The sequence below is a fragment of the Trematomus bernacchii genome, unplaced genomic scaffold (assembly GCF_902827165.1).
Source record: "Trematomus bernacchii unplaced genomic scaffold, fTreBer1.1, whole genome shotgun sequence".
Taxonomy (NCBI): Eukaryota; Metazoa; Chordata; class Actinopteri; order Perciformes; family Nototheniidae; genus Trematomus; species Trematomus bernacchii.
The window spans coordinates 872,088-894,774 of record NW_022987393.1 but is presented as its reverse complement, the minus strand read 5'-3'; the positions used below and the strand labels follow the sequence as shown (position 1 = coordinate 894,774).

Sequence of the window (22,687 nt, the reverse complement as noted above, 5' to 3'; positions counted from 1 at the left end):
TGTAAGTGTTTGGGCCGTTGTAGCGCGATTGCACCTGCTGGCCACCGTAGTTTGTACATTTTAAACTTAAATATCGAGTTTAAAGTAATAAATGTAAAATACATTTTCTTCTTGTTCTTCAGAGAGTGAGGAAAACTGCTGTAACACTTTTTAGACCGTAAAACCGGGATGACAGAACTGAAAAAGGTGCCAATTATGACATAATTAAACCTATTTTGCAAACTACATAAGCATATTTGTCACTGTAGTCTGTTTTAATGCATTTTATATGTAGACATAAATAATTAATGACATTATATTTCGGGACCCCCTGCTCTCCACCGGCTGCGGGAAAAGCCCTGCAGAGCGGCCGCGGGAGGCGCCAGAGAGCCGGCCACATACACACACACTGCTCCTATAAAGATGTGAAAATGGCGGAGCTACAAATGCTTCTGGAAGAGGAGATTCCAGCCGGACGAAGCGCACTACTAGACAGTTTCACCAATTTGGAAAGAGTCGCGGAGTACTGCGAAAGCAACTATGTCCAGGTAAGCTTTGGAAGAAATGTGGTGTTAAATTATTTTGTTTAACGTCCATCACCATGGGGCGAACTGATGCTAGGCTAACTGTTGCTAACGCTGCCGATGTGATGTTAGCTCCATAGCCTCGGCTAAAGCTAAAACAACCCTTATGTCATGGCATTTTAACACGTTATTTGTATTCCCCGTGCTAGGTCCATGTCAATGAGCTTTATCATTACTTATAGGGTCATATTTCCTTCGATATTTCAGTGTGTATGGCTTGAACATCCATCGTGTGCTATCCCGTTAGCCATAGCTTGCTAGCAGCTGCTCGGCACCACCCAATGGTCTAAATAACCAAACAGGCACCGTGAAAATCAATGTATCTGGTCAATTACTGCCACCACAGCTGTCGGCTGTTCAGAGATATCATAGGAGATTTAGGACGTGATATAAAGCCAGATTAATGTGAATGAGCTGTGGTTTGACAGAAGATTAACCGCCGTGACAATATTACCAACAACCACAGATTTATGATGTTGGGCTGTGAGTTGCTATTACAGATACATAATGTATGGCTTTCAACCTCTGGAAATGCTACACTCAAAGCCTACATTGCTATTATGTCTCATTTTCACTTTGTGTAATGTTGCATTTTGGCGTGTTTGGCGTGATCAGTTCCATTCACAGCTTTTGGATGTGTAGTATCCTGCAGGTTGGTGCAGTTTTGGTCACCTGAGCTTTGACTCATCCCACACTTAACAGGCGTGTGATCACAGGGACAGGGAGTGATATTTGGGACCACAGTGTGAGCAGGGAGAGGTGTTGACAAGGTGTGATACTGAAATGTGACATCCTTCATGAACAGGGCTGATCAGGTCTGACAGGTTGCCCTGTGAAGGCCCTCGGATGCTGGCAGTCTGCCCTGGATTTATCTCAGATGGGAATTACCACTTGTAGATGCACAGATGTATTGGTCCGAGGGATAATTTGTGGAATAATTCACTTCTTATTCCCATCTTGGGCCTGTCGTGTTTGTAGAGCCAGGTGTCTTGCGGTCAGAATCAGAAAGTAGGGTAGGAATTTGCCTTATTCATAAACAGTCAAAGAAGATCAATTGTAGGAAAACCACCCAAAAAATTAACAATTATAAGGAAAACTATTCCAATTTTAAATATAGCAATATGTACATGAAATGTAGATATACCAAACAGTATAATATGACAAAATACTTGTAAAAACAGTATATAATGTGCAGTATTCAGTGTTTCCCACAGGATTTGATTCTATTTGTGGGGGCACCGCACCCCCAATAAATCAATGTATGGGAAACACTGGTATTGGTATAAAAAGTGGAAAGCTTTGCAGATATTAAGAGGAAGCTTTGTGTACGTTGTGCAAAATTTGTAAGGTTGTGCAGGACTGACGGTATTAAAATGAACATGATATTGTTCAGAGGTCAAGTTTGAAAGGATACTTGTTGTATTTGTGTTGGTTTTCTTACCTTTTCATAGTAAAAACTGCTGTGGCCAGGATAGTGTAGAACTTTGAGTATTAGTCTGATGTTTTAGTTATTCCTCAAAGATGTGATGCTGGATTTTTACCAACCGAGTGATGAGTATGGTGTTTCATTCAGATTTGGGTCGTGTATGGGAACAGTAATGTTCTGAGTAGGGCTGTGCGATTATGGCAAAAATCATAATCACGATTATTTGGGTCAATAATTGATATCACGATTATTAAATACAATTATTCATTGACTTTGAAAAAATCTATTTATTGAACTTTAAAACAAATAAAATAATAATTTGAACACTATCTTTTTAACTGTTGATTACCCTGAACGTATAATTCAACTGAAAAACCAATACAAAAATAAATAAAATAAATGATACATTTAAATAAATAATATCAAAATAATAAATACCAATAAACAAGATCAACAAATATTTTGGAGCGCACTTCCCCAAGCTACTAAACATATATAAATATGATAAATACAAATAAATGAGACCAAAATTAATTAGATCAAATATGTTGCAGTGCACTGTCACAACCTAGCAACGCAAAATAATTGTTTTTTTCGATTATGTTGTTTTCGTAATTGTGGCAGGCCAAAATCGTAATTGCGATTAAAATACGATTAATTGCACAGCCCTAGTTCTGAGGATGCAAAATAAATCTGTGGCTGGATTTCCTCCCAAAGTCATCACAAAATTACATTTTCAGAAAGTAAACCCCCCTCGGAGCATTCGTATACAATGCAATACATGTTTATTGTCAGGCTCACGGAATAACAGATTTAAAAAAAACAGACAAGCAGTGAGTAAAAACAAACACAGATCACATTACACATTAAAATGATCTAGGGAAATATCTTAGTTCTCAGTCACTTTTGATACTGGCATTAATATGACATTTACTTGTTTGACCAGCAACGTTTACATGTATTTTGGTTTGTAAATAATTACACTTGCATTTAGGGAAAATATATACAAAACCATCGAAATGAATACGACTTCCTACAGACTAGAGAGACGCTCCCCTTTAATTGAAATACATAGAAATGCATATATTCCTCCTTAATTATGGATTTTGACCCCGTTTTTAAAACATATGTTTAGCTAGATATCTAAAGGCATTAATTTGTTAATAATTAATTTGTCCTTATTTTAATATACTGAACCTTTTTAATTAAAAAAATAAATCTCAATTTAAGGAGAATGCACTGACATGATCAATGGACCCTATTAAGAGCGTCTGTTATCAGCCAGATGTGACCAAGTGATATCAAATACCCTGATGGTTTTTCCTCAGCTGCATATTACTCAGGATTTCAGTTGTATGTGTCACAGCAATCCCTAACATAAGTGAGTTCTACACAGTGTCAGCACAGTTTAAATCATTGAAAAATACTTCCCTTTTTATAGGATCGTTCATTCGGATCAGCCTTAATTGGATGTACGAGAAAAATGGCCCCGAAAATGCAAAGTACAATACGGCTGAAGCTGTGGGAGGGGTTAATTTTCCTTTATCTTCCACCACTAGCCTCAGGCATTTACACTTGTACTGTGGCTAGTAGCTGGTGCATGCATCCATCCTCTCTTTCCAGGAATTGTATCAGTAGTCTATTAGCGTGTGTGCTGGCTAGTATGTCAGAAACGACAGCCACGCGCCTCACTTTTGCCACATAACCCGTTTGTCTTCATACTGCGCTGCACCCTGCACATTCCTTCAGATGCTGTGTGTTTGCATACTGATGATTTGTTGGATTCCATTGCAAATAGAATAAATATATATTGCCACACGACGCACATGAAAGAGAAGAGACTGCTCGTCTTTGATTTATTGTGCTGCCTCTTTATTCGGTTTCATAACTATTTCATATCCCTTCACCGGATTGCATCTACTGTGATTTACAGGCGTGAGCAGGTTCTTCCCATTCATGACAGACGTCTCTCGCAGTAAAGTTGTAATTATATATTGAAAAGAATACAATAAATATATATATCCTTTATTTAACCAGGTAAAGAACTCATTGAGATTAAAAGAGTGACCTGGCCAAGAAGGGCAGCATGAGCAAAGTTACAACAGATAAAACACAGACAAGACAGGCAGACGAATACAGCTGTAAAACAGATAAAATGGCACATTAGCCAGTCAATATGCTAAATAAAAGAAACCATTAAAAACTGGCAAAATGTAAAACGACTTCAATTTTTGGATATAAGAGCACTCTCATCGACCAATGGTGTCGTGTTCTCTGTCCTTTTAAGATGGACCTGAATTCCCCAAAGGTGATCAAATCTGAGTTTCACAGCTCCTTCTGTACTTTATTCCAAGCAGTGGGGGCAGCATATTTAAAAGCTGTTTTACCCAGTTCTTACATTAGGAACCAGCATCTGAATAAAAGCTTGGGAGTGCATGCCATATAGACTTTCTCTTTTACACATAAATGTCCAAATGTAAGAGGGAACCAGCCCAAGCAGACACAGATGGCCAATTAGCAGCAGCATATAAAGTGCAATGGTGTACCCGATATCCACATCCAGTGATAAAAGCACATTGGTACACAGTATCCAAACTCTTTAGGCACTGGTCAGAGGCATTCATATAAAGCAGATCACCATAATCCAATTACAGAGGCTGCTGTGACCTGGCCTATTGAGTTGTAATCAAACAGATGCTGTTCTATGCACACAGAGGAGGTGCACGCTGGTTTAAAAATAGTTAATGAACTACTGATTTTCATCGTCAATTTAGCTGTAGATAATTTTTTGGATTAAACATCAGAAAGAAAGTGAGCAATGCCCCTCACAACTTTTCTTTTGATGTGGCTTTTTCCCAGTTATTCAAAGATACTGACTGAGGTATAATGTAAGAAATCATCTTATTTCTCTAGATGTCGTTGATAAACATTTTTAATTCGAGTAAGGTTAGTATTTGATTCAATTTCTAAATATTTATAACAATAAATAAAATATGGCTTTATCCTTTTGGCTATACAATGTATATTAAGATCACAACAAGAAAATTAATGCTGCATTTCAGAGGCGTGAACAATCTATTTTTGGGCTTTTTTGCAATGCTTAGAATATAGAATAGATACACTTTTATGTAAATACACATAGGAAGTACTTGCATTTTGTATTCTCAACCATTCTTGCTGCGATACAGCCACATACAGGCACTTTGATGCTCCTGTTGATGTGCCCACGCTAGGGATGGGAATTTGAAAGCAAATGTATATTCGAATATTCAACCCCCAAAAAAACGGTTAACCGAAATGTACATATCCTATAAAGAAAACATTTAATTTAGAAAAATAAATAAATACATGTTCAAATAAGTATAGAAACCAATTCGAATTTGTCAAATGTATTGAACTGGTGATCACAGTTTGAACAGTTGGCAGCTATAGGCCTACAGCTTTCATACTTAAAACATAACTTGGTTTTGTGATGGATTTGGACATAAATGCGAGTGAAGTATAACCGGACGCGAGAGAGAGAGATCAGCACCTGCAGCTCTGCCCGCTGTGAGGGACCGGTGAGCGGAGCAAAAACACATAGCACCTTTAGACCTAACACATTTAGCTATGGCACTGTCGTATACATTGAATTATTCCATTTGATAATATGTAATCAACTTAGGCACTCCACCAAAAATAAAAAAAAGATTACAATAAAAAATATTCATAACTCATTCGAATACCTGAATAATTTCGAATATTCGATTAATCGTTCCCATCCCTAGCCCACGCTGCCTCAGAAGTCTCTCCACTCTGACGGCAGCTCCTTTACTCGCTGCCCCCCCCCCCCCTCCCATTGCCACAAATTGCATCGTTTGGTGTTTGAAATGTTCAGCTATTTAACTGTATCTGCTCCAAGTCTGTGTAGCAAAGATGACAGTTATTTTAGGTTTAGTACATCTAATTAAAGACTCCGATGTATTGGCGTCACACAAACGAATTTTCAAGCATTTAGCATTCTTAAAAAAGTACATGGGAACCGTCGAGAGACTTTTTGGATAGATTTAGTCAGGCTTAATTGTTAAAAAATAACTGTTGCAGCAGGACAACGTATCAATTCACGCTTCTTCACAGGCTATTGATGGCTTTTCGGGAAACATCAACACCTTTCAATTACTGAATACGTCATTATGTCATCTGTGCCCAAGTTGAATTTTAAGCTATATTTGATGCACATACTGAATGATGCCAGGAGGAGTTTTCGGTCAAAGGTTGCTAGTTTAAACTAGGGATGGGAACGATTAATCGAATATTCGAAATTATTCAGGTGTTCGAATATGTGTTATGAATATTTTTATTGTAATTTTATTTTGGGAGGGGTGCCTAAGTTGATTGATATGATCAAATAGAATATTTCAATGTATACGAAGTGTGTTAGGTCTAAAGGTACATTTCGGTTAATCGGTTAACCGTTTTTTTGGGGGTCGAATATTCGAATATACATTTGCTTTCAAATTCCCATCCCTAGTTTAAACGCTTGTTTTAAGAAATGTCAGAATCACCATACAGGCTTTCTTTACACATTATAAAATGCAAAATAAATGACACATGCCTCTCTCCTTCAGTCTCCAGACAAGGAGAGGGCGCTGGAGGAGACCAAGAACTACACCACCCAGTCCCTGGCCAGCGTGGCCTACCTGATCAACACGCTGGCCAACAATGTGCTGCAGATGCTGGACATCCAGGCCTCGCAGCTCCGCCGCATGGAGTCCTCCATCAACCACATCTCACAGGTCAGTCACCGACATCATCGTCATCATCTCACCTGCCAGGATGAAGGATTACTCCACCTTTAGGCTTTGACGCACCTGTACAACACAGACAGAAGTTACTCTGGTGTTTTCAACTTTACAGGAAGTGGAAAGACTTCATTTAACTTTATGGAAATAGGACGCTCCGGGAGATGGTTGTTTGTATTTAGCTGTTTAAATCCATCTAAAATAAAAGGTGTAATACCTGAAGCATTTATTCTTTATGCAGCATAAAGTTAAGGCTTCTGTTTTTGACACTCATTTTGCTGTGTGATAAAGAGTCAGATGCTGCTCATAACAAATAAAAAGCACATTAAAATAATAACATAGCCCAAATAACTTATGAAGTGCCCAGACATATTTTTTTATACGTTTCTACATTTAAAAATCTTTTACATTTTTTTTTTCCAGAAAGCATTGCATTTTCTTTTTAAATCATGACACAATTTAGTTTCTCAATTTATTTACTTAAAAAAAGGATACGAAGCATTTAAAGTCTATCCAAGAAACAATCACAATGAGCAGAAATACTAATGAAGCCACCGGCGGACATTTTGTACAGTTGAAAAGATTAAACCGTTAAGGAGTGTCCTTTTCCACTCAGACGGTGGATATCCACAAAGAGAAGGTGGCCCGGCGGGAGATCGGCATCCTCACCACCAACAAGAACACGTCCCGCACCCACAAGATCATCGCCCCCGCCAACCCAGAGAGGCCCGTACGCTACATCCGCAAGCCCATCGACTACAGCTTCCTGGACGACATGGGCCATGGAGTCAAGGTGCTTATTCCACTCTTTATGTCCACCCAATTTGATCAAAGAGACCGCATTGTGTGAATGAATTGCTGCTGCTAATGGAAGGGAAAGGTCCTAATTAAGCTCTGTTGGCTCGGTAATGGTATTTAAAGTCAAATAAATTACTGGTCAATCTGGGAAACCAAATGAATTGGAAACGCACCAACTACAAGGCAGTTTTTAAAGTGTATTCGATTGTTTTCACTCTTTGATAAAAGGGTTGTAAGTCGCCCTAGAGCAGTAGTTTACTATCTTGGGTTTAGACATGATTATAGGGTAGAAAATATATTAAAAAACGAAATATTATGCTACACTAATTTTTGCTTTTTATTACTATGACAGTCCTCTAAAAATGTTTTGATTTTAATATATTTTATTGTATAGTTCAAGACTGATGAAAGGTTATCAAATGTCTGGCAGAGTTGTGGATTCAGAAATTGGGCTGTGTTTGTGTTGTGCGATAAATGTGGTTTATTTACTGCTGGAAATCTAACAGAGGACTTTTAGGGGTCGACAAACACTATTGGGCTTCGATGCCAAGTAATGTTGGAAACAAATCAATGATTAAGCTTCCAACAGGGATGGAAACACAGAGGACATGAATTCAGCTAAATCCAATGTTGTTGTAAATCTGTCACCTGCTGCTGCTAACACGTTTCTGTGCAATCGTCTTTTTATCTGGTAATATTGTCTGACTTTCTGAAAGCTACTGACTCTCTGAACAAAGACAAGCTTGTTTTCCAGAAAGTGAACTCCTCACAGAAGAAGAAATTCCTCAGATTTCCACACTGAGCCATTGTTGCCTGGCTTTATGTGCCACATGCATGAATACTTGTTTTCCTCTCCTGCTGCCCTCACTAATCCTCTGATTTATTCTTCTCTCTCTCTCTCTCTCTCTCTCTCTTCCTGCTTGCCTAATTGTTCTTTTTAATCAACCGTAGTGGTTGCAAAGGTTTAAGGTAAGACTTTCAAAGTAAAAACCTCAAACAAGAGGTTTTGAGTTTTTTGTATTGAATTGCTGTGAGTTTTTTTCCTTTTTTTTTTTTTTTTATATTTCAAAGATTGTGTTTGCTATGAAAGGATTAGTTTAATATTTTGAGAAATATGCTTAGTTGCTTTCTTGACAGGATGCAAGGATTGATACCACTTATTTCTGTGGAGACATTTAGCTTAGCATAAAGACTCGAAACAGCTAGTTCTTTCAGAAGGTAGCACCTTTTAAAGCACGCTAATTAAGACGTGATACATTATTATTTTTATCTGTAAGACTATGTATTAATGTGCGAAATCAACAAGTTCAATTTAACACGTTCTTTTTATTAATCAAAAAAGATAATGGTGTTAATTGGTGAGTTTTAAAGGTGCTAGTTGGAGGATCTTTTAACATTTTATGCTAATCTAACTTTTACGAGCGTGGTTTCAAACTTCTCATCTACATGAAAGTAAATAAATATATTTCTGAAAATGTCAAACAATTTCTTTTAAAGATGTTGTGATGGTTTTTCATTTGTGTGTTTGAATTGTCCTGTCCCTGAAGTCCTCTGGGTCTAACCTTCCTCCACTCTGTTCTCCTCCTATAGGCTAGCGCTCAGAACATGAAGGCAGGAGGTGCGGTCCTCCCTCGCACAAACCCCCCCACACAGAAGCCCCCCAGCCCGCCCATGTCGGGGAAAGGGACCCTCGGGTATGTAATGCTGACGTTCAGATGGACGTACGCAGAGTCCGTAGCTTCCAGAGGTTAACCCCCCCCCCCTCCCCTCAGAGGGCCTGGTTGCCCCCAGTTTCATCATTAAACCACTATTACCTTCTTGTTTAATTAGTGTCCTCTGGGTGGTTTAAAATCCACTCAGCGCAGTGCTTTTCTTTATTTCGGTTTTTCATCTGCTGGTTAAAGGAGGTCGGCAGATTCTCTTTTTAAGAAGCTTCTAATTTGCTCTCCCGTTCTCTCCACATAAAGGATGGATCTTCACATCAAACGGCATGCTTACATTTGGTTTTTTAAGGGTTTCTTGCACCCAAAAATACTCCCTAGCCTCCATAGATCGGACTTGTATACTTTACTTTTGTAGCATATAGAACCAGCAGATGGCTGGAAAGGGAACGTGTGTTTGCTCAACATCAAAAACATTTGAATATGATTTAGAGAAACACGCTTAAGATTTCACGACAAAGGAAAGAGAGTTGAGGAGAATTTCTAGTTGTTTGAATCTTCTAAATGTTTGTGCTGATTACTGTTTTGGCACAATAAAAGAAAAAAATATTCACCTTAATTTTAGGAAAATATAGACCCCGCCTTTCAGAGACAATGCAGCTATGCTTACAGTTTAGCTTCAGTTGTTTCTTCAGACTAAAAGGGATTTTGAAGCACTATTTTTGAGACTTTTTTTATATATAAACAAAAGCTATATTAAACCATTTCTCATTAATGTGTTATTAAATATGTGCTGATTCAAAGATAGCGTAGTTAAGGGCTCCATGACGGCATCGAAGAGACTAATAAGTAGCATTTCTAAGCGCTAAAGTTTCATATAATTTAGTGGGTAATATTGTTCTTGCACCTTGTGTTAAAGCTCCTGGTCCAGATTTGTTCTCTGTGTCTGACTGTTGAAGGTGTCTCTTATCCCTCAGGGCAACATACATGTTGTGTTGGCGTCACCCTCAGGACCTTCCTGTGTGCTGTTGGTGTTTCTGTGTGTGTCTGTCTTATGGTGTGTGTGTGTGTGTGTCCGGCCCTTCAAGACCCATGCCGATCCACCACCCCAGCTCCATGATGCACCCTGTGGCTATCAGCAGACATCTTACTTTTACTCAACTTCCTCCTTGTTTTGTTTTTGATTTACTGTGTGTGTGTGTGACCCAGCCCGCCCACTCCGTGCTGCCCCATATTCCTCATAGCAACGTTTTGCCATAGCAACAGTGCTCAGAGATGGGTCACCGGTCCACATGGCAGTGCATCATTCAGATAAATAACTCTGAAGGTTGTGTTTTTATTTCACCCTGTGGTGCTGAGGACGTCATCAGTGAGGCGCTGCTGTCGGGTTGGAAACACTTTCTGTGGTTTTATTTAATTTATCTGCAGGTTGACATCCCTAAAGCCAGTTAAATCCCTAAAATGTGATCTCGCTGAAGTTAGATGGAACAATAATCACACATGGCTACAGCACATCTTAAACATCTTGTTTTGTAATTTATACTTGAAAAACAACACCTTTCAAATCAGTAACCAAATGTTTTTTTTGTACTTTTTGAAACACAGTGCCCGGTATGACTGTATACTTTAATAATTTATTATTTAATTTCTATGAAAGGTTTTAATCCGACAGCAGCGCCAGTGTCTCCCCCCCCCCCCCCATGCTCCACCTCTGGATTCACCCCCACCGCTCCGATGTTCACCTGTCATACCCCGTTTTTTAAGTTTGCACTTTATTTTTTTTCTTGCTCTCCTCCCTCCTCCTCCCCCCTACCTACACTTCTCTGTGGATGCCCCCCCTCTCCCTCGCCTCCTGTCCTCCTGACCCTCTCGCAGGCGCCACTCCCCGTATAGGACGCTCGAGCCGGTGCGTCCGCCCGTTGTCCCTAACGACTACGTCTCAAGCCCGACGCGCAACATGGCGCCCCCTCTGCAGAGCCCTGCACGCACTGCATCCGTTAATCAGAGGAACCGCACGTACAGGTACCCCCCACCTCCCACTTCCCAGCATGCCTCTCTACTCTTCTTAAACACGCCCACTTTTCCTCTTACTCCTCCCCTTTTTCTTCTCCTCGAGCCTCCCCCTTCTTGTAATCTGAACTGGAAATCACTTCTCCTCCCTTCTTTCTTTTAAAACGTTTGACCAACCTTTTTCTACAAGAGTTACTGCTACAAGGGATGGCCCATATAGTGCTGCAGGAATGAGTCCTTCAATGTGGAAATTAGTTAGCATTTTACCATTTTTCGTTCTACGACATAACATATGTCAAACTTCGATACCAAGCGCCTAAATAAGAATTCTAAGCGTCATTTCACCAAGCATTAGCCGCATTTAGGTTGGCCACAGTGACTTGAAGTCATGTGACCGTGATGTAGCTCATATATAGCCTAATGCTAGCTTTCTACTTCTGGCAATTACATTTAAAGTCATAGTGCTGTTAATATATCCTGCTGAACAAAACATTTAAGTATCATAAACATGTTTATTTTATGCAATATTCCAAAATCCAATGTCAAATCCCATAGGCTTTTTTCGAAGGACCCCTTGCGATGCTATCCTCTGTCGGCCTATAAAACACGCCATCACCGCACCACTCTCTTGCCGCTCAGATAAGCACAGAGAATGAGGAAGATATTCAGAGCTGTATTCAGCATGGCTACACGCAGGTTCCTATGGTAATAGTCATTAAATAAGCAGCGTCGCCCCCACAGTCAATGTCAGCTCCTCTCCCAGGACAACACTCTTTGAACCCAAGAGCTAATCGCAGAAGTGAAATCATGAGTTTGGAGGTAAAAACAACATGGAAACGTACGTAATTTGCGCCCCTTCTGTACTGTAGCTACACTTCCCCTGTTTCCTCTGTATCTGCCCTGCTCCATCCACTGCTCCTTTTCTCCATCTCACAAAGAGTCATTCCTGTGTGTCCCCTCGCTTCCTGCTCTCTCAGCGTGTCATCTCTTCTGTCTCTGTCTCGTGGCGCTCTCTGCGTCACCTGTGTCCTTGGCCAGGCTGCTTTTTTGAAATCACTGTGACGTAGCCATTTCAAAGGCATTACAGCTTGTACTAACACATCCATGCTCTTGAGGGTGCCACATTAATAATGTGCGTTATTGGGAAGGTGCTGAACACTGTTCCTGAACTCTGTTGTTCCAGCCTTGTGTTGGTACAAGGAAAAACATGAACAATATGAAGGTTTTCATTGGGGAAATAAGGGATTCACTGATGTAGTGTACAATTTCACACAGCTGCATTTAAAGCAAATAATCTGCACAATGTTCCAAGAACTCAGGAATCTTACCTGTGTCCTATTGCACCCTTATGGTCCAACCGAAGTGCTGGTTATTACATTATTAAACAACTGGTTTTGGAACTTTTGACAAAAAAAACGATTGAAACATTATCGAGGAAAGTTTTTCCAAAAGTACGTGCCACTAATATCAGTATTATGATAAAATATGTAAATTTCTTGTAATGTTTTTTGTCATCACTTTTTTGTTAGCTTTTTGATTATTCTAAACAATTGTTAAAGTAGTTGTTAAATTAGCTGAAAGCAAAAGACAATTTGAAGAAGATGATTGAGTGAACAAAACTGAATTTGGTTAATAATGCAGACAGCTAACCTTAAACACTAATAAAGCATAACTTTCTGTAGAGTATTAGGCTCCTTTTTTCATTTATGTATGTCTCCTTTCAATTTATTAAATCCTTAAAAATCATAGTAGCATCGCAATAAATACACAGATTAACTCAAGGACATTTTGACTGATTTTAATTTTTAAAAGCAGCTCATGAGATTAAATTGCAGAATCTATTTAGTTCATAAGATGCTATGGAAACCCAAACAGGAAGTGCCTTTGTTAAGTTGCTCTGATTCATAGCTCCTGAAACCATTGAGACAAAAAGGCAGACGTGAAGATTTCATTTAGTTTGTAGGTAAAGACCTCTATTTTTAAACAAATAGATATTACATTTTCCACTCCAAGTTTTATAAAAGAATAGGGTTGCACGACCTGCTCTCGGAGCGTCTCCCAGCAGAGTGAGTGACGGTGTTTCAGAGTGTGTTGTGCCCCCCCCCCCACAGCAGTGGGAGCAGTGGAGGCAGCCATCCCAGCAGCAGCCGCAGCAGCAGCCGGGAGAACAGTGGCAGCGGCAGCGTGGTCTTACCCATCGCCGTGCCAACCCCCGCCCCGCCCAACGCATTCCCAGGTAACGCACACTTCCTGTTCTCTTCTCCCAGCGACAAAATCTGTGTGTGAAACTAATCTACTTTTCAAAAAGGATCCAGGATAGAGTGGTGCAGGAATGAGTCCTTACACCTGGAAATGACTCGGCTCTTGAGGTTTCACTAGTGTCGATGTAACACAAAGTGTAATTAACACAGATCTGGTTTTCCGCAATATTCCCACATTTGAAAAGAAAAAATCCCATTTATAAAAATAAAAAAAACACCATGCTGCATCACTCTACTCCTACACGCTCTAGAAATGGCTATAATAACTTGAGGATGTGTAGTATTCCTTTCCTCCCTTCTCACTCTGATCTGCTGTTGACCCCCCCCCCCCCACCCCCACCTCTCTTCTCTCCTTCCTTCAACCTCTCGCTCCAGCCCCAGTCCAATCTAACCCGGCCAAACCTCCCCCCAACACTGCCACCACCCCCGGAGCCCCCACTTCCGCCCTAGACGGCCCCCCACAGGCCCCTAATCCACCTGTAGAGACCCCGCCTGTCCCCCCGCCCCCTCCCCAGCTCCCTCTCTCTGTGGGGCCCCCCAACACGGGCCCTAATACTTTCGGCAACCCTGCAGCAGGTGAGTGTGACCTCAGGTGGGAGAAGCACTCCTCCTCACCCGCCTCCCCCCCGGCATGTCTCCCTCCACCATTTCAAAATCAAATCAGGCTTTGATGTCTTTGTAGAGCACTTCACTTATATTTACCAAACTGTCTATAAATCAGTGGCAGTCTTCCCCCCTCAACCGCTGCATGCTGTCCCTCTGATCTATGACGCATGGTTTTACGTCAACTCTTCTTCCCTGTGTTTTCATTTTCAATGTTATTTATGTGTGGCTGGATATTGTTGTGATCCATCAGTGCTGCTGTACAGGGAAGCAAATCATGAAGAAAGTGTTCATTTAATGAATTTATTTCTCATTTATTCCCAATCTGATTTGGATAATAATATTATTGTACCGTTTTGTTTATTTTCCTGTCATAATTTCTTCAATAATGTATTTAATTTTGTAATATTTATAATTATTTTATTTTTTTTACAAAATGTCTACTCTGTGTAATATTCTGAATCACGCCCCTGATCTCCCTCTCCTCCTCTCTGCTGCCCCCCGGTGGTCCCCCCTCTCAGGTGCTCCTCAGTTCTACAGCATGAACCGCCCCGCGCAGCCCCCCATGCCGAACTCTCAGGTGGGGGGCTCTCTGCCGTTCCGCCGCCCCTCCTCCGTCACCGGGCAGCCCAACATGTCCCAGAGCCAGCTCAACGGGGGGCCGCACTTCGCCCAGACCCCAGGTACCCCTGACATGTGTGAACAAGAAGAGACGGGTATATATCCATAAAGCTTCTGGTAGCAAAGTTATGAAATTATGAACTTTTAATCATTTTAATTGGCCCTTTCCCTGAAGTATAACCATGTAGTTGCACATCAGCAATAAAGGACGAAATCCAACACAAATAAGTAAATACTAATTTCTTTAGCTATGATTTATTGAACAAAATCATTATGGTTCACTTTATTGAACTGTATATCAAATTGAACAATACTCCTAGATATTATAGCATATTTGAACCTGTATCTTCTATAAAGCTATGAAAAATGTATTAGAACTATCAAACAGAACACAGTCATGTGACAAACCGTTATTGACATTTTGAAATTGGGATGTATACACAAAGTACCTGATGTTTTTAAAACTCAATTTCATACTAAGATACGTCAACTACAGTACGTACTGCACAGTGTGTGATCAACCCTAAATGAGTTGATTTTCCAAAATGCAACAGACTAATAATGGCTAACGTTAGTAAATGAGCATTTTCCAGCTTCCTGTTGATTTCAGAGGAAGTTGATCCCCAGACTTGTGGTGCTTTGCCTTTTCACTTCATCTCTTCACGGCCCCTCTATCATTAAGACTCTTTCTTAATCTCCACCTGTTGTCCTCCATTTGTCACTCTCTCTGTTTCTTTAATACTCGACAGGTGGGAAGAAAAAGACACAATGACGAATCTCTCAACTAAAAATCATGCTCAATGTTGATTGACTCTGTTCCTGTAACTCTCCTCTTGGTATTTCTAACCTCTTTGCTTCTGTCTGCCGTTCTTCTTCCTCTCTCTCTGTACTGACACTGTCTGGTGATAGCTGGCCCGCTCGCACCCCCTCCTCCCTCCATGCAGATCACCCCCCAGCTGCCTCTGATGGGCTTTGTGGCCCGAGTACAGGAGACCAGTAAGTGGCTCTGAGCCCCTCAAACCCCCCCCCCCCCCTTTGCATGACCAACTTGTTTTAAATCTTCTCCTAAACAGTCAGTGGGTTGTCCTTTTTGGGGGGGGGGGGGGAGATATCTCCTTATGAATGTAAACGAGTGATCAACCTCCAGCATCATCCGCTGCCACAACATGTAGGTGGCCATGTTTCTCCTGGAATATTGGTGCCAAATTGATCATTTACTTATTTTAGGACTTAAAAAGCCCCAGTCAAGTTTTTCTTTTTACATTATGAATTCCACTTTCTTTAACACATCAACATTTGTACAAACCATGGCCACCTCCTGTATTCTGCTACTTACTAATTTAGCTTATAAAAGAAATGAGTCATCACAAAATATATTGTTTTCAGGATGTTTTTGTTAAAGGTGTTAAAATAGATTTATACAAAACATAGGGGGAAATAACGTCTTGTATCTTTGGTAGTTCAATGTTGGTGGTTAACCACAGATATGAAGCGTTGCATGAATAATAAGGCATGTCCATGAGCATGATCGAAAGTCAGTGCATGTATTCTGTGCGTCTTGTCTCTGATTTCTCTTGGGAATTCCTTTGCATTTCCTTCAAGTGCACGTTGGTTCAGTGTGCATTTTTTGTCTCCTGACAGTCTGAGTAAATACATTTTAAAAGCAGTGTAAATGCATCCAGCATGAACTGTGCATGGTAGAGCGCTGTCCCTTCCTCTGTGCTCTCTTCACCTCTAACTGTCTCTTTTTGTATTTTATAATTACTTTCTAGTCTCAGACGCGCCGCCTCCACCTCCCCCCGCTGAGGATCCGGTGTTCGAGGAACCCACCCCCCCTCCTCCACCGCCGGAAGAGTACGAAGACGAGGAGGAGGAGGAGGAGGAGGATGAAGAGGAGTCAGCGGTGGTGGAGTACAGCGACCCGTACGCTGAGGAGGACCCCCCATGGGCCCCCCGCACCTACGAGGAGAAAGGTCTGAACACACCACCCAATACCAAGAGAAACATCCACCCTCAAACACACGTTAAGGCTGCACAGGTCCCCAAATCATTTCATACAAATTGGACCTGACATACCAGGTATATAGATATACTTTTAGAGTTCAAATTAAGTTATTTGGTTATAAACAGTGTTTTGCTACACAGTAAGTTTGCCTAAGTAGTTGGTGGTCCCACAGTACAGATGATCAAGTCAAAGTCAACTTTATTGTCAATCTTTCAGTTTGTGTGTACAGACAGAGATCGAAATACAGTTTCCCACAATCCCGAATACAAAAACAAATATATATATATATATATATATAGACACACACACACACACAATCAAAGACACGTTTATACAAATGCATACATTAAGACCTAAATAAAAGCACAAAAATAAATATATACAAAATGCCAGTCACTTCAATATCTTTGAGAATGTGCATTAGTGCAAGACTGTCCGTAGCAGTGTAACAAAAAAAAGAGTCTGATGTAGGCTAACATATTAAACTAGAGAATGCAATTCCTGAAGAAATTGCTAGTGGGAATGCTTTATGCTGAAAATCTGACGCTAAACTGCTATGCTGAAATGTAATGTAAAGTGAAGAATTTTGATTGAAATTATACATGAACACTGGGGGCTTGAATGTGTGATGAGAGAAGAAAAAAAAGTAAAAAGGCTTGGAAAAGCAGCAGAATATTTGAACTGCAAACTTTTGAACTAACTTGATGGTGAATCATCTGTCGCCATGCCAACGGCATTTGATGACACCCCATAATACGGTTAGATGCGTTGATGGCTGCATCATTACCAAACCTGTGAAGTTTTGGGCCGTTTGAAGCATTTTCACTGAAGTTATGAGAAAACCGTGTTTCATGGCGAGCATTGTGTTGCCATGGCAACGGCATTTGAAGAAATCTCAAAACTGTCTCGTAGATGTCTTCACGGCTGGACTGTTGGCACACATGTGAATTTTGAGCACTTTTTGAACATTTTCATAGGAGTTAAAGGGACATCGTGTTTTATGGCGAGGGATGCGTTTCCATGGAAACGGCATATGGTGAGATTTCAGATTTGGCGTAGAGCTGTTGAGGCATGGACCGGTGATATACAAGTGAAGATTGGGGGACGATTGGACCGTGTCCATTGGACTTACAGAGACATCGTGTTTCATGGCGAGTGGTCTGTCGCCATGGCAACGGCATTTGATGACACCCCATACTACGCTTAGATGCGTTGATGGGTGCATCGTTACCAAACCTGTGAAGTTTTGGGCCGTTTGGAGCATTTTCACTGAAGTTATGAGAAAACCGTGTTTCATGGCGAGCATTGTGTTGCCATGGCAACGGCATTTGAAGAAATCTCAAAACTGTCTCGTAGATGTCTTCACGGCTGGACTGTTAGCACACATGTGAATTTTGAGCACTTTTTGAACATTTTCATAGGAGTTAAAGGGACATCGTGTTTTATGGCGAGGGATAATAATACCCCATAATACGCTTAGATGCGTTGATGGCTGCATCATTACCAAACCTGTCAATGTGACATCATCGTGTTCCATGACACAGGTGTTTATAGCTAACGACGACAGCTGTGTGTCACCAATAATGTATAAAATAGGTGGAACATGTTGAAGTCAGTATGAAGTCTCCATCAGACAGAAAAGAATAGGCTCAGACAGTCTGTCAAACTCCAGTGACCACGTCGTTAGCTCAAACACGAACATCGTGTTCCATGACACAGGTGTTTATATTTGAGCTAACGAGGTGTGCAGAGATCAAAGGTTTGCATTGTTCTGAATGAGAGATGAACCTCTTGCATGTGAACGTTTTGTCGAAGAACCGTAACAGATATCTGTGAAATTTCAAAACGTGAAGCATGTCAAGGAAGTTGAGTATCTGAAGTGTAATTTGTGTGTACTTTCGGGTTAATAATGTGGCCTTTTTGGCAGTTTGACTAAAGGTGTGCGGCTGCTACCGTGAGGAAATATCAGCCTGAAATTACAATGGGCTTTAATGGAGGCATGTTGAAAGTTTTTGTCACTTCATGCCCTCAAGAGGCATTTTGTTTAATTATTTTTGCCTAATTATTTGTTGTTTTTCAAGCTACGAGATGTTTTCCTACGTTTATCATGAAAGATTATGTCTCAGGAATGTAGGGTTTGGGAATTATGGCAGTTTTAAAAAATATATATGAAGGCAAATTTCAAGATTTCCTCCACTCTAGCTGTGACATCACGCACTCTAGTTAATGTTAAAATCTGAAGAAAGCCTCTTTACCAAGGTCTGGACAATGTTTAATATCTCTAAAAGTAAGAATCAGATTTAAAAGTTGTGGTACACAAATAATGTCAGAAAGATGTGTAACTTTTTAAAGTTGGAATGAGGTTTCTGAGTGAAAGTATGAATGAACAGTTAGCAGTTGAAGTCGCATGAAGATTTGTTGAAGTCTGAAGAATTTCTCCATTGACTTCAATGGTTAAAAATGTGATGTATTATGGGATGTATCTCTGGAATTATGAAATTATGAATGATAAAAGTAATAGCCATCGATTCCCGACCGAGCTGAACGTTTTGATGTTTGAACGGAGTTTCTGCGATGTTGAATGTGGGAGAAGAGGGCCAAAATAATTGGATGGAATAATGATAAGAATTTTGTCCGTAGCATAACATATAGTGGGAATGCTGTATCAGCATTCCCACTAAATAAAGGATTAATCATGTCATAAAATGAAATATGAACACCGCCATGGCAAAACATGAAGAAGCGGCTTTATAAAAGTGAAGATTTTTAAGTTGGAAGGTAGAGAAACATGCATTTGTCTCACATTTACACCTAAACCATGATGTTTTAATATTATTTTCCCCTGCAGTGGTGGCCATCTACGACTACGCCCGGGACAAAGAGGACGAGCTGTCGTTCCAGGAGGGCTCCATCATCTACGTGATCAAGAAGAACGACGACGGCTGGTACGAGGGCGTGATGAACGGCACCACGGGCCTCTTCCCCGGAAACTACGTGGAGTCCATCATGCACTACGCCGACTGAACAATCCCCCCTCTGTCGATACGGGAGGAGAGGAGTGGGTGGATGAGAAGGGGTGGGGAGGGGAGACGTGGGTTAAAGGTCAAAGACTTTGAACAGACAGAGCATGATGACCTCTGGACGAGAAGAGGAAACGAAGAAGGGCGAACTGACAGTCCTTCTCATAGGCGCCATTGTAAAACAACCACTACTCTAGATATTCCCTTTGTTTTGTTTGACTAAATAAGGACTGGACGCCGTATTGTATTCCGAGAGTTTTGCGTTACATTACGAGGCCACTCACTACATTGATTTTGCTTCGTTTTTACCATTTTGCCCTTATTTTAAAGTATATTTATTTGGTTTTTGTAGTGGGTTATACAGGTAGAGAGGGACTAAAGGCTGGAGGAGAATGCCTTCATGTGTAGATGTAGTTCTCCTTAACACTCCAGAGACATCTTTAGGAACTATACTCTATATGTAGGTATAATGCAACAACGATATCCTCGGTGGGGGGGGAAGAGAACTGTAGATTCCGTACTTGACTAAATGTTGAGGTACCTCTTGCGGAGAGCGTGCCAAAGCTGACATCCACTAGGAAAAAGCACATCACATGTCTTAAGATTTAAAGTGGGGGAAAAAAGCCGTCTGAGGAAGCCCCAAGAGTGCTTTAAAACCCTTCTTTTTTTAAAAGCCCTAATTAGAAAATGTGATATTCTGCGTCGAATGACAGCGTGGTTTCGTTTCAGCGACGGACGATGTTCATTTGAGAGGAAGCCATTTTGTTTTTTTTGCCGTTTTTAACCGGGGTCCAGACTTTGCTTGCAGAGCGGCAGACTGCATGTTTCCACGAGGAGAAAAAAAAAATCTTTTATTTTCTGCTCTGATTAATGTCTTAATATTTTTAGATATGGTGTGGTTTGGTTTTTTGATATTTCACCCACGATGCATTTAGGGTCATTTCCAAGATGCTTGTGCCATATTGAAGTGCGTGTTGCTGTCCATCACTTCATTCGCAATAAATTGGCCGGAGTGGGGTGGAACTACAAATCTTATTTTCTCTTCCCCAGAGTTGTTTTAAATCAAAAAGCACATACATTTGTAGTGAAAAGGTATAGAAGAAGAAATAATATATATGTGAGATGTATTACGTCCTCAAAAACAGGACTTATTGAATATGAAAAGATGCCAGCTGTTGTGTTGAAATGGTTTTAAGCCCCCCTTAACGCCGTCAATTTAGGCGTCCGCCGTAAAGTTGGGTGTTTGCGAGGGCTCAGTGCTTGTACTTCTGTCAGAATCTTTATTTTCTATTAAAAAAAAAACAACAAATAATAACAAGTGGGTCTGTATGTGAGTCTTGCATGCCATTGTATCTGTACTGGTGTCCCAAAAACCTACGTGGCGAGATCACCCGTTGTTTAAAAAGACAAGCATCTCTGACCCGGAAACACCAGCCTCATCCAAAGAGACTGTGGGAGGGGGAGGGAGGGAGGGAGGGACGAACGAGACTTCCCCCCCCTCCCCTCCCTGACAGTGGTGAAAAATCCTGTTTTTAAAGCTGCTAGTGAATCCTGCGGACAGATCTAATGTAACACTCCGGATTGACTTCCATAACACTCCCAGGCTGACACTAAAAAAAAACATTGAAATAAAAAAAAATTACAAGGTGCGGTGGGTCTGCAGGATTCACAGCCCCCCTGGAGTCACAGGCGTCCCCCCCCCCGGGATGTCCGGTTTAACAGTCCATAATGCCATTGTGTTGCACAGTTAAAAAGTTGAATTGCAGAAGTATCATATTTGTAAAATCATGAGAACAAAGACAATAAAGTTATTAAGATTTATTGCTGTAGTAATGCTTGGTTTCTTGTTTTTATTTATCAGGTCTGGCTTTTTGGCAACATTACTCCACGTGAATATGACTCCTGTGGTGTTTTCATCATGTTCTTCATTCTTCTTCCTCCATCCATAAGCCCGAAAAGTTCCAGTATGTTCCATCGCTCCACAGAACAGAATTCCCAGAATTCCTGTGTCACATTGATATGGTTTTGAGCATATTGGAGCCACTGTTCCTTTTAATTTTGAACTTCCAACTGTCTCTCTAGGAACATTCAGTGCTATATTCGTTTCCTTTTCCTTGTTTGGCAATGCGCTCTTATTTTTTTGACTTATTTTACCATATTTCTAACATGCAATCAAACGTCACTTTCAACAAACCCCTACATTCGGAAAATCTGAATTAGAATACATTTATTCGTCCCACAGAGGGGACATTTGCATTTCTTACAGCAAGAAAAGAGCCAAAGACAGCTATAGGTTTTACAAAATAAATGCAGTACCGTCTTAAAACTTCTTAAAAAAGCAGAATTACTTTAATGGAGCTCTCATTCCAGCCCCAGAAAAGTGCAGCAAAGTAGATGATATTTCTGCAGCTCCTTTTTATTTGTATGACTTAAATCCAGGGCAAGTAGACTATATTATCTTTTATATCATATATTTGGAAGTATTACAAATCTCCCACTAATTATTCACAGATTTGTATTGTGTTTACATCATATTGAGTTATCCTATGTTTAATCTGTCCACCAGAGGGCCTCCTAGCATTAATAGTCTTGTTGCTGTGTCTAACTTAAAGGTCCCATGTCATGGCCATTTCTACTGATCATAATTCCATTGTGGAGGTATACTAAAATAAATGTATATTGTGCAATTTTCCAAACTCACATTGGTTTCTCATACAGTATCTCTGTATAGTATGTGTGTATTCACTCTGTCCTAAACGGCTTGTTGGAGTTCCTGCCCCCCCCCCCCCCCCTCCCCCCCTCCCTGTGAGCCCAGTGGCCGTCTGCGAGATAGCGAGACACAGCGGAACTCAGCCTGGGCACACACACACACCCGCAGCCTGGCTGGGAGTTTGTGTGTGTGCCAGCTGAGCTCACAGTGTCCCGCTCCTCGCAGCAG

The 22,687-nt window shown here is 40.7% G+C and overlaps 1 protein-coding gene across 6 annotated transcripts; it reads left to right on the top strand.

Moving 5' to 3' along the window:
* The first annotated feature begins 379 nt into the window (after positions 1-379).
* On the top strand, positions 380-21,570 carry LOC117486267 (abl interactor 2-like). Of its 6 annotated transcripts, none has more exons than XM_034134749.1 (10): positions 380-527; positions 6,597-6,764; positions 7,387-7,563; positions 9,159-9,262; positions 11,105-11,251; positions 13,354-13,475; positions 14,625-14,786; positions 15,634-15,720; positions 16,497-16,697; positions 19,578-21,570. In XM_034134749.1, exons 1-10 carry the CDS (start codon positions 411-413, stop codon positions 19,751-19,753), a joined length of 1,461 nt encoding a protein of 486 aa, XP_033990640.1. In that variant the 5' UTR covers positions 380-410; the 3' UTR covers positions 19,754-21,570. The 6 variants fall into 6 exon arrangements, with proteins under 6 accessions (XP_033990640.1, XP_033990639.1, XP_033990643.1 ...); XM_034134748.1 differs by having other exon boundaries at positions 13,351-13,475; XM_034134752.1 differs by lacking the exon at positions 11,105-11,251 and having other exon boundaries at positions 13,351-13,475.
* Positions 21,571-22,687: the final 1,117 nt, after the last annotated feature.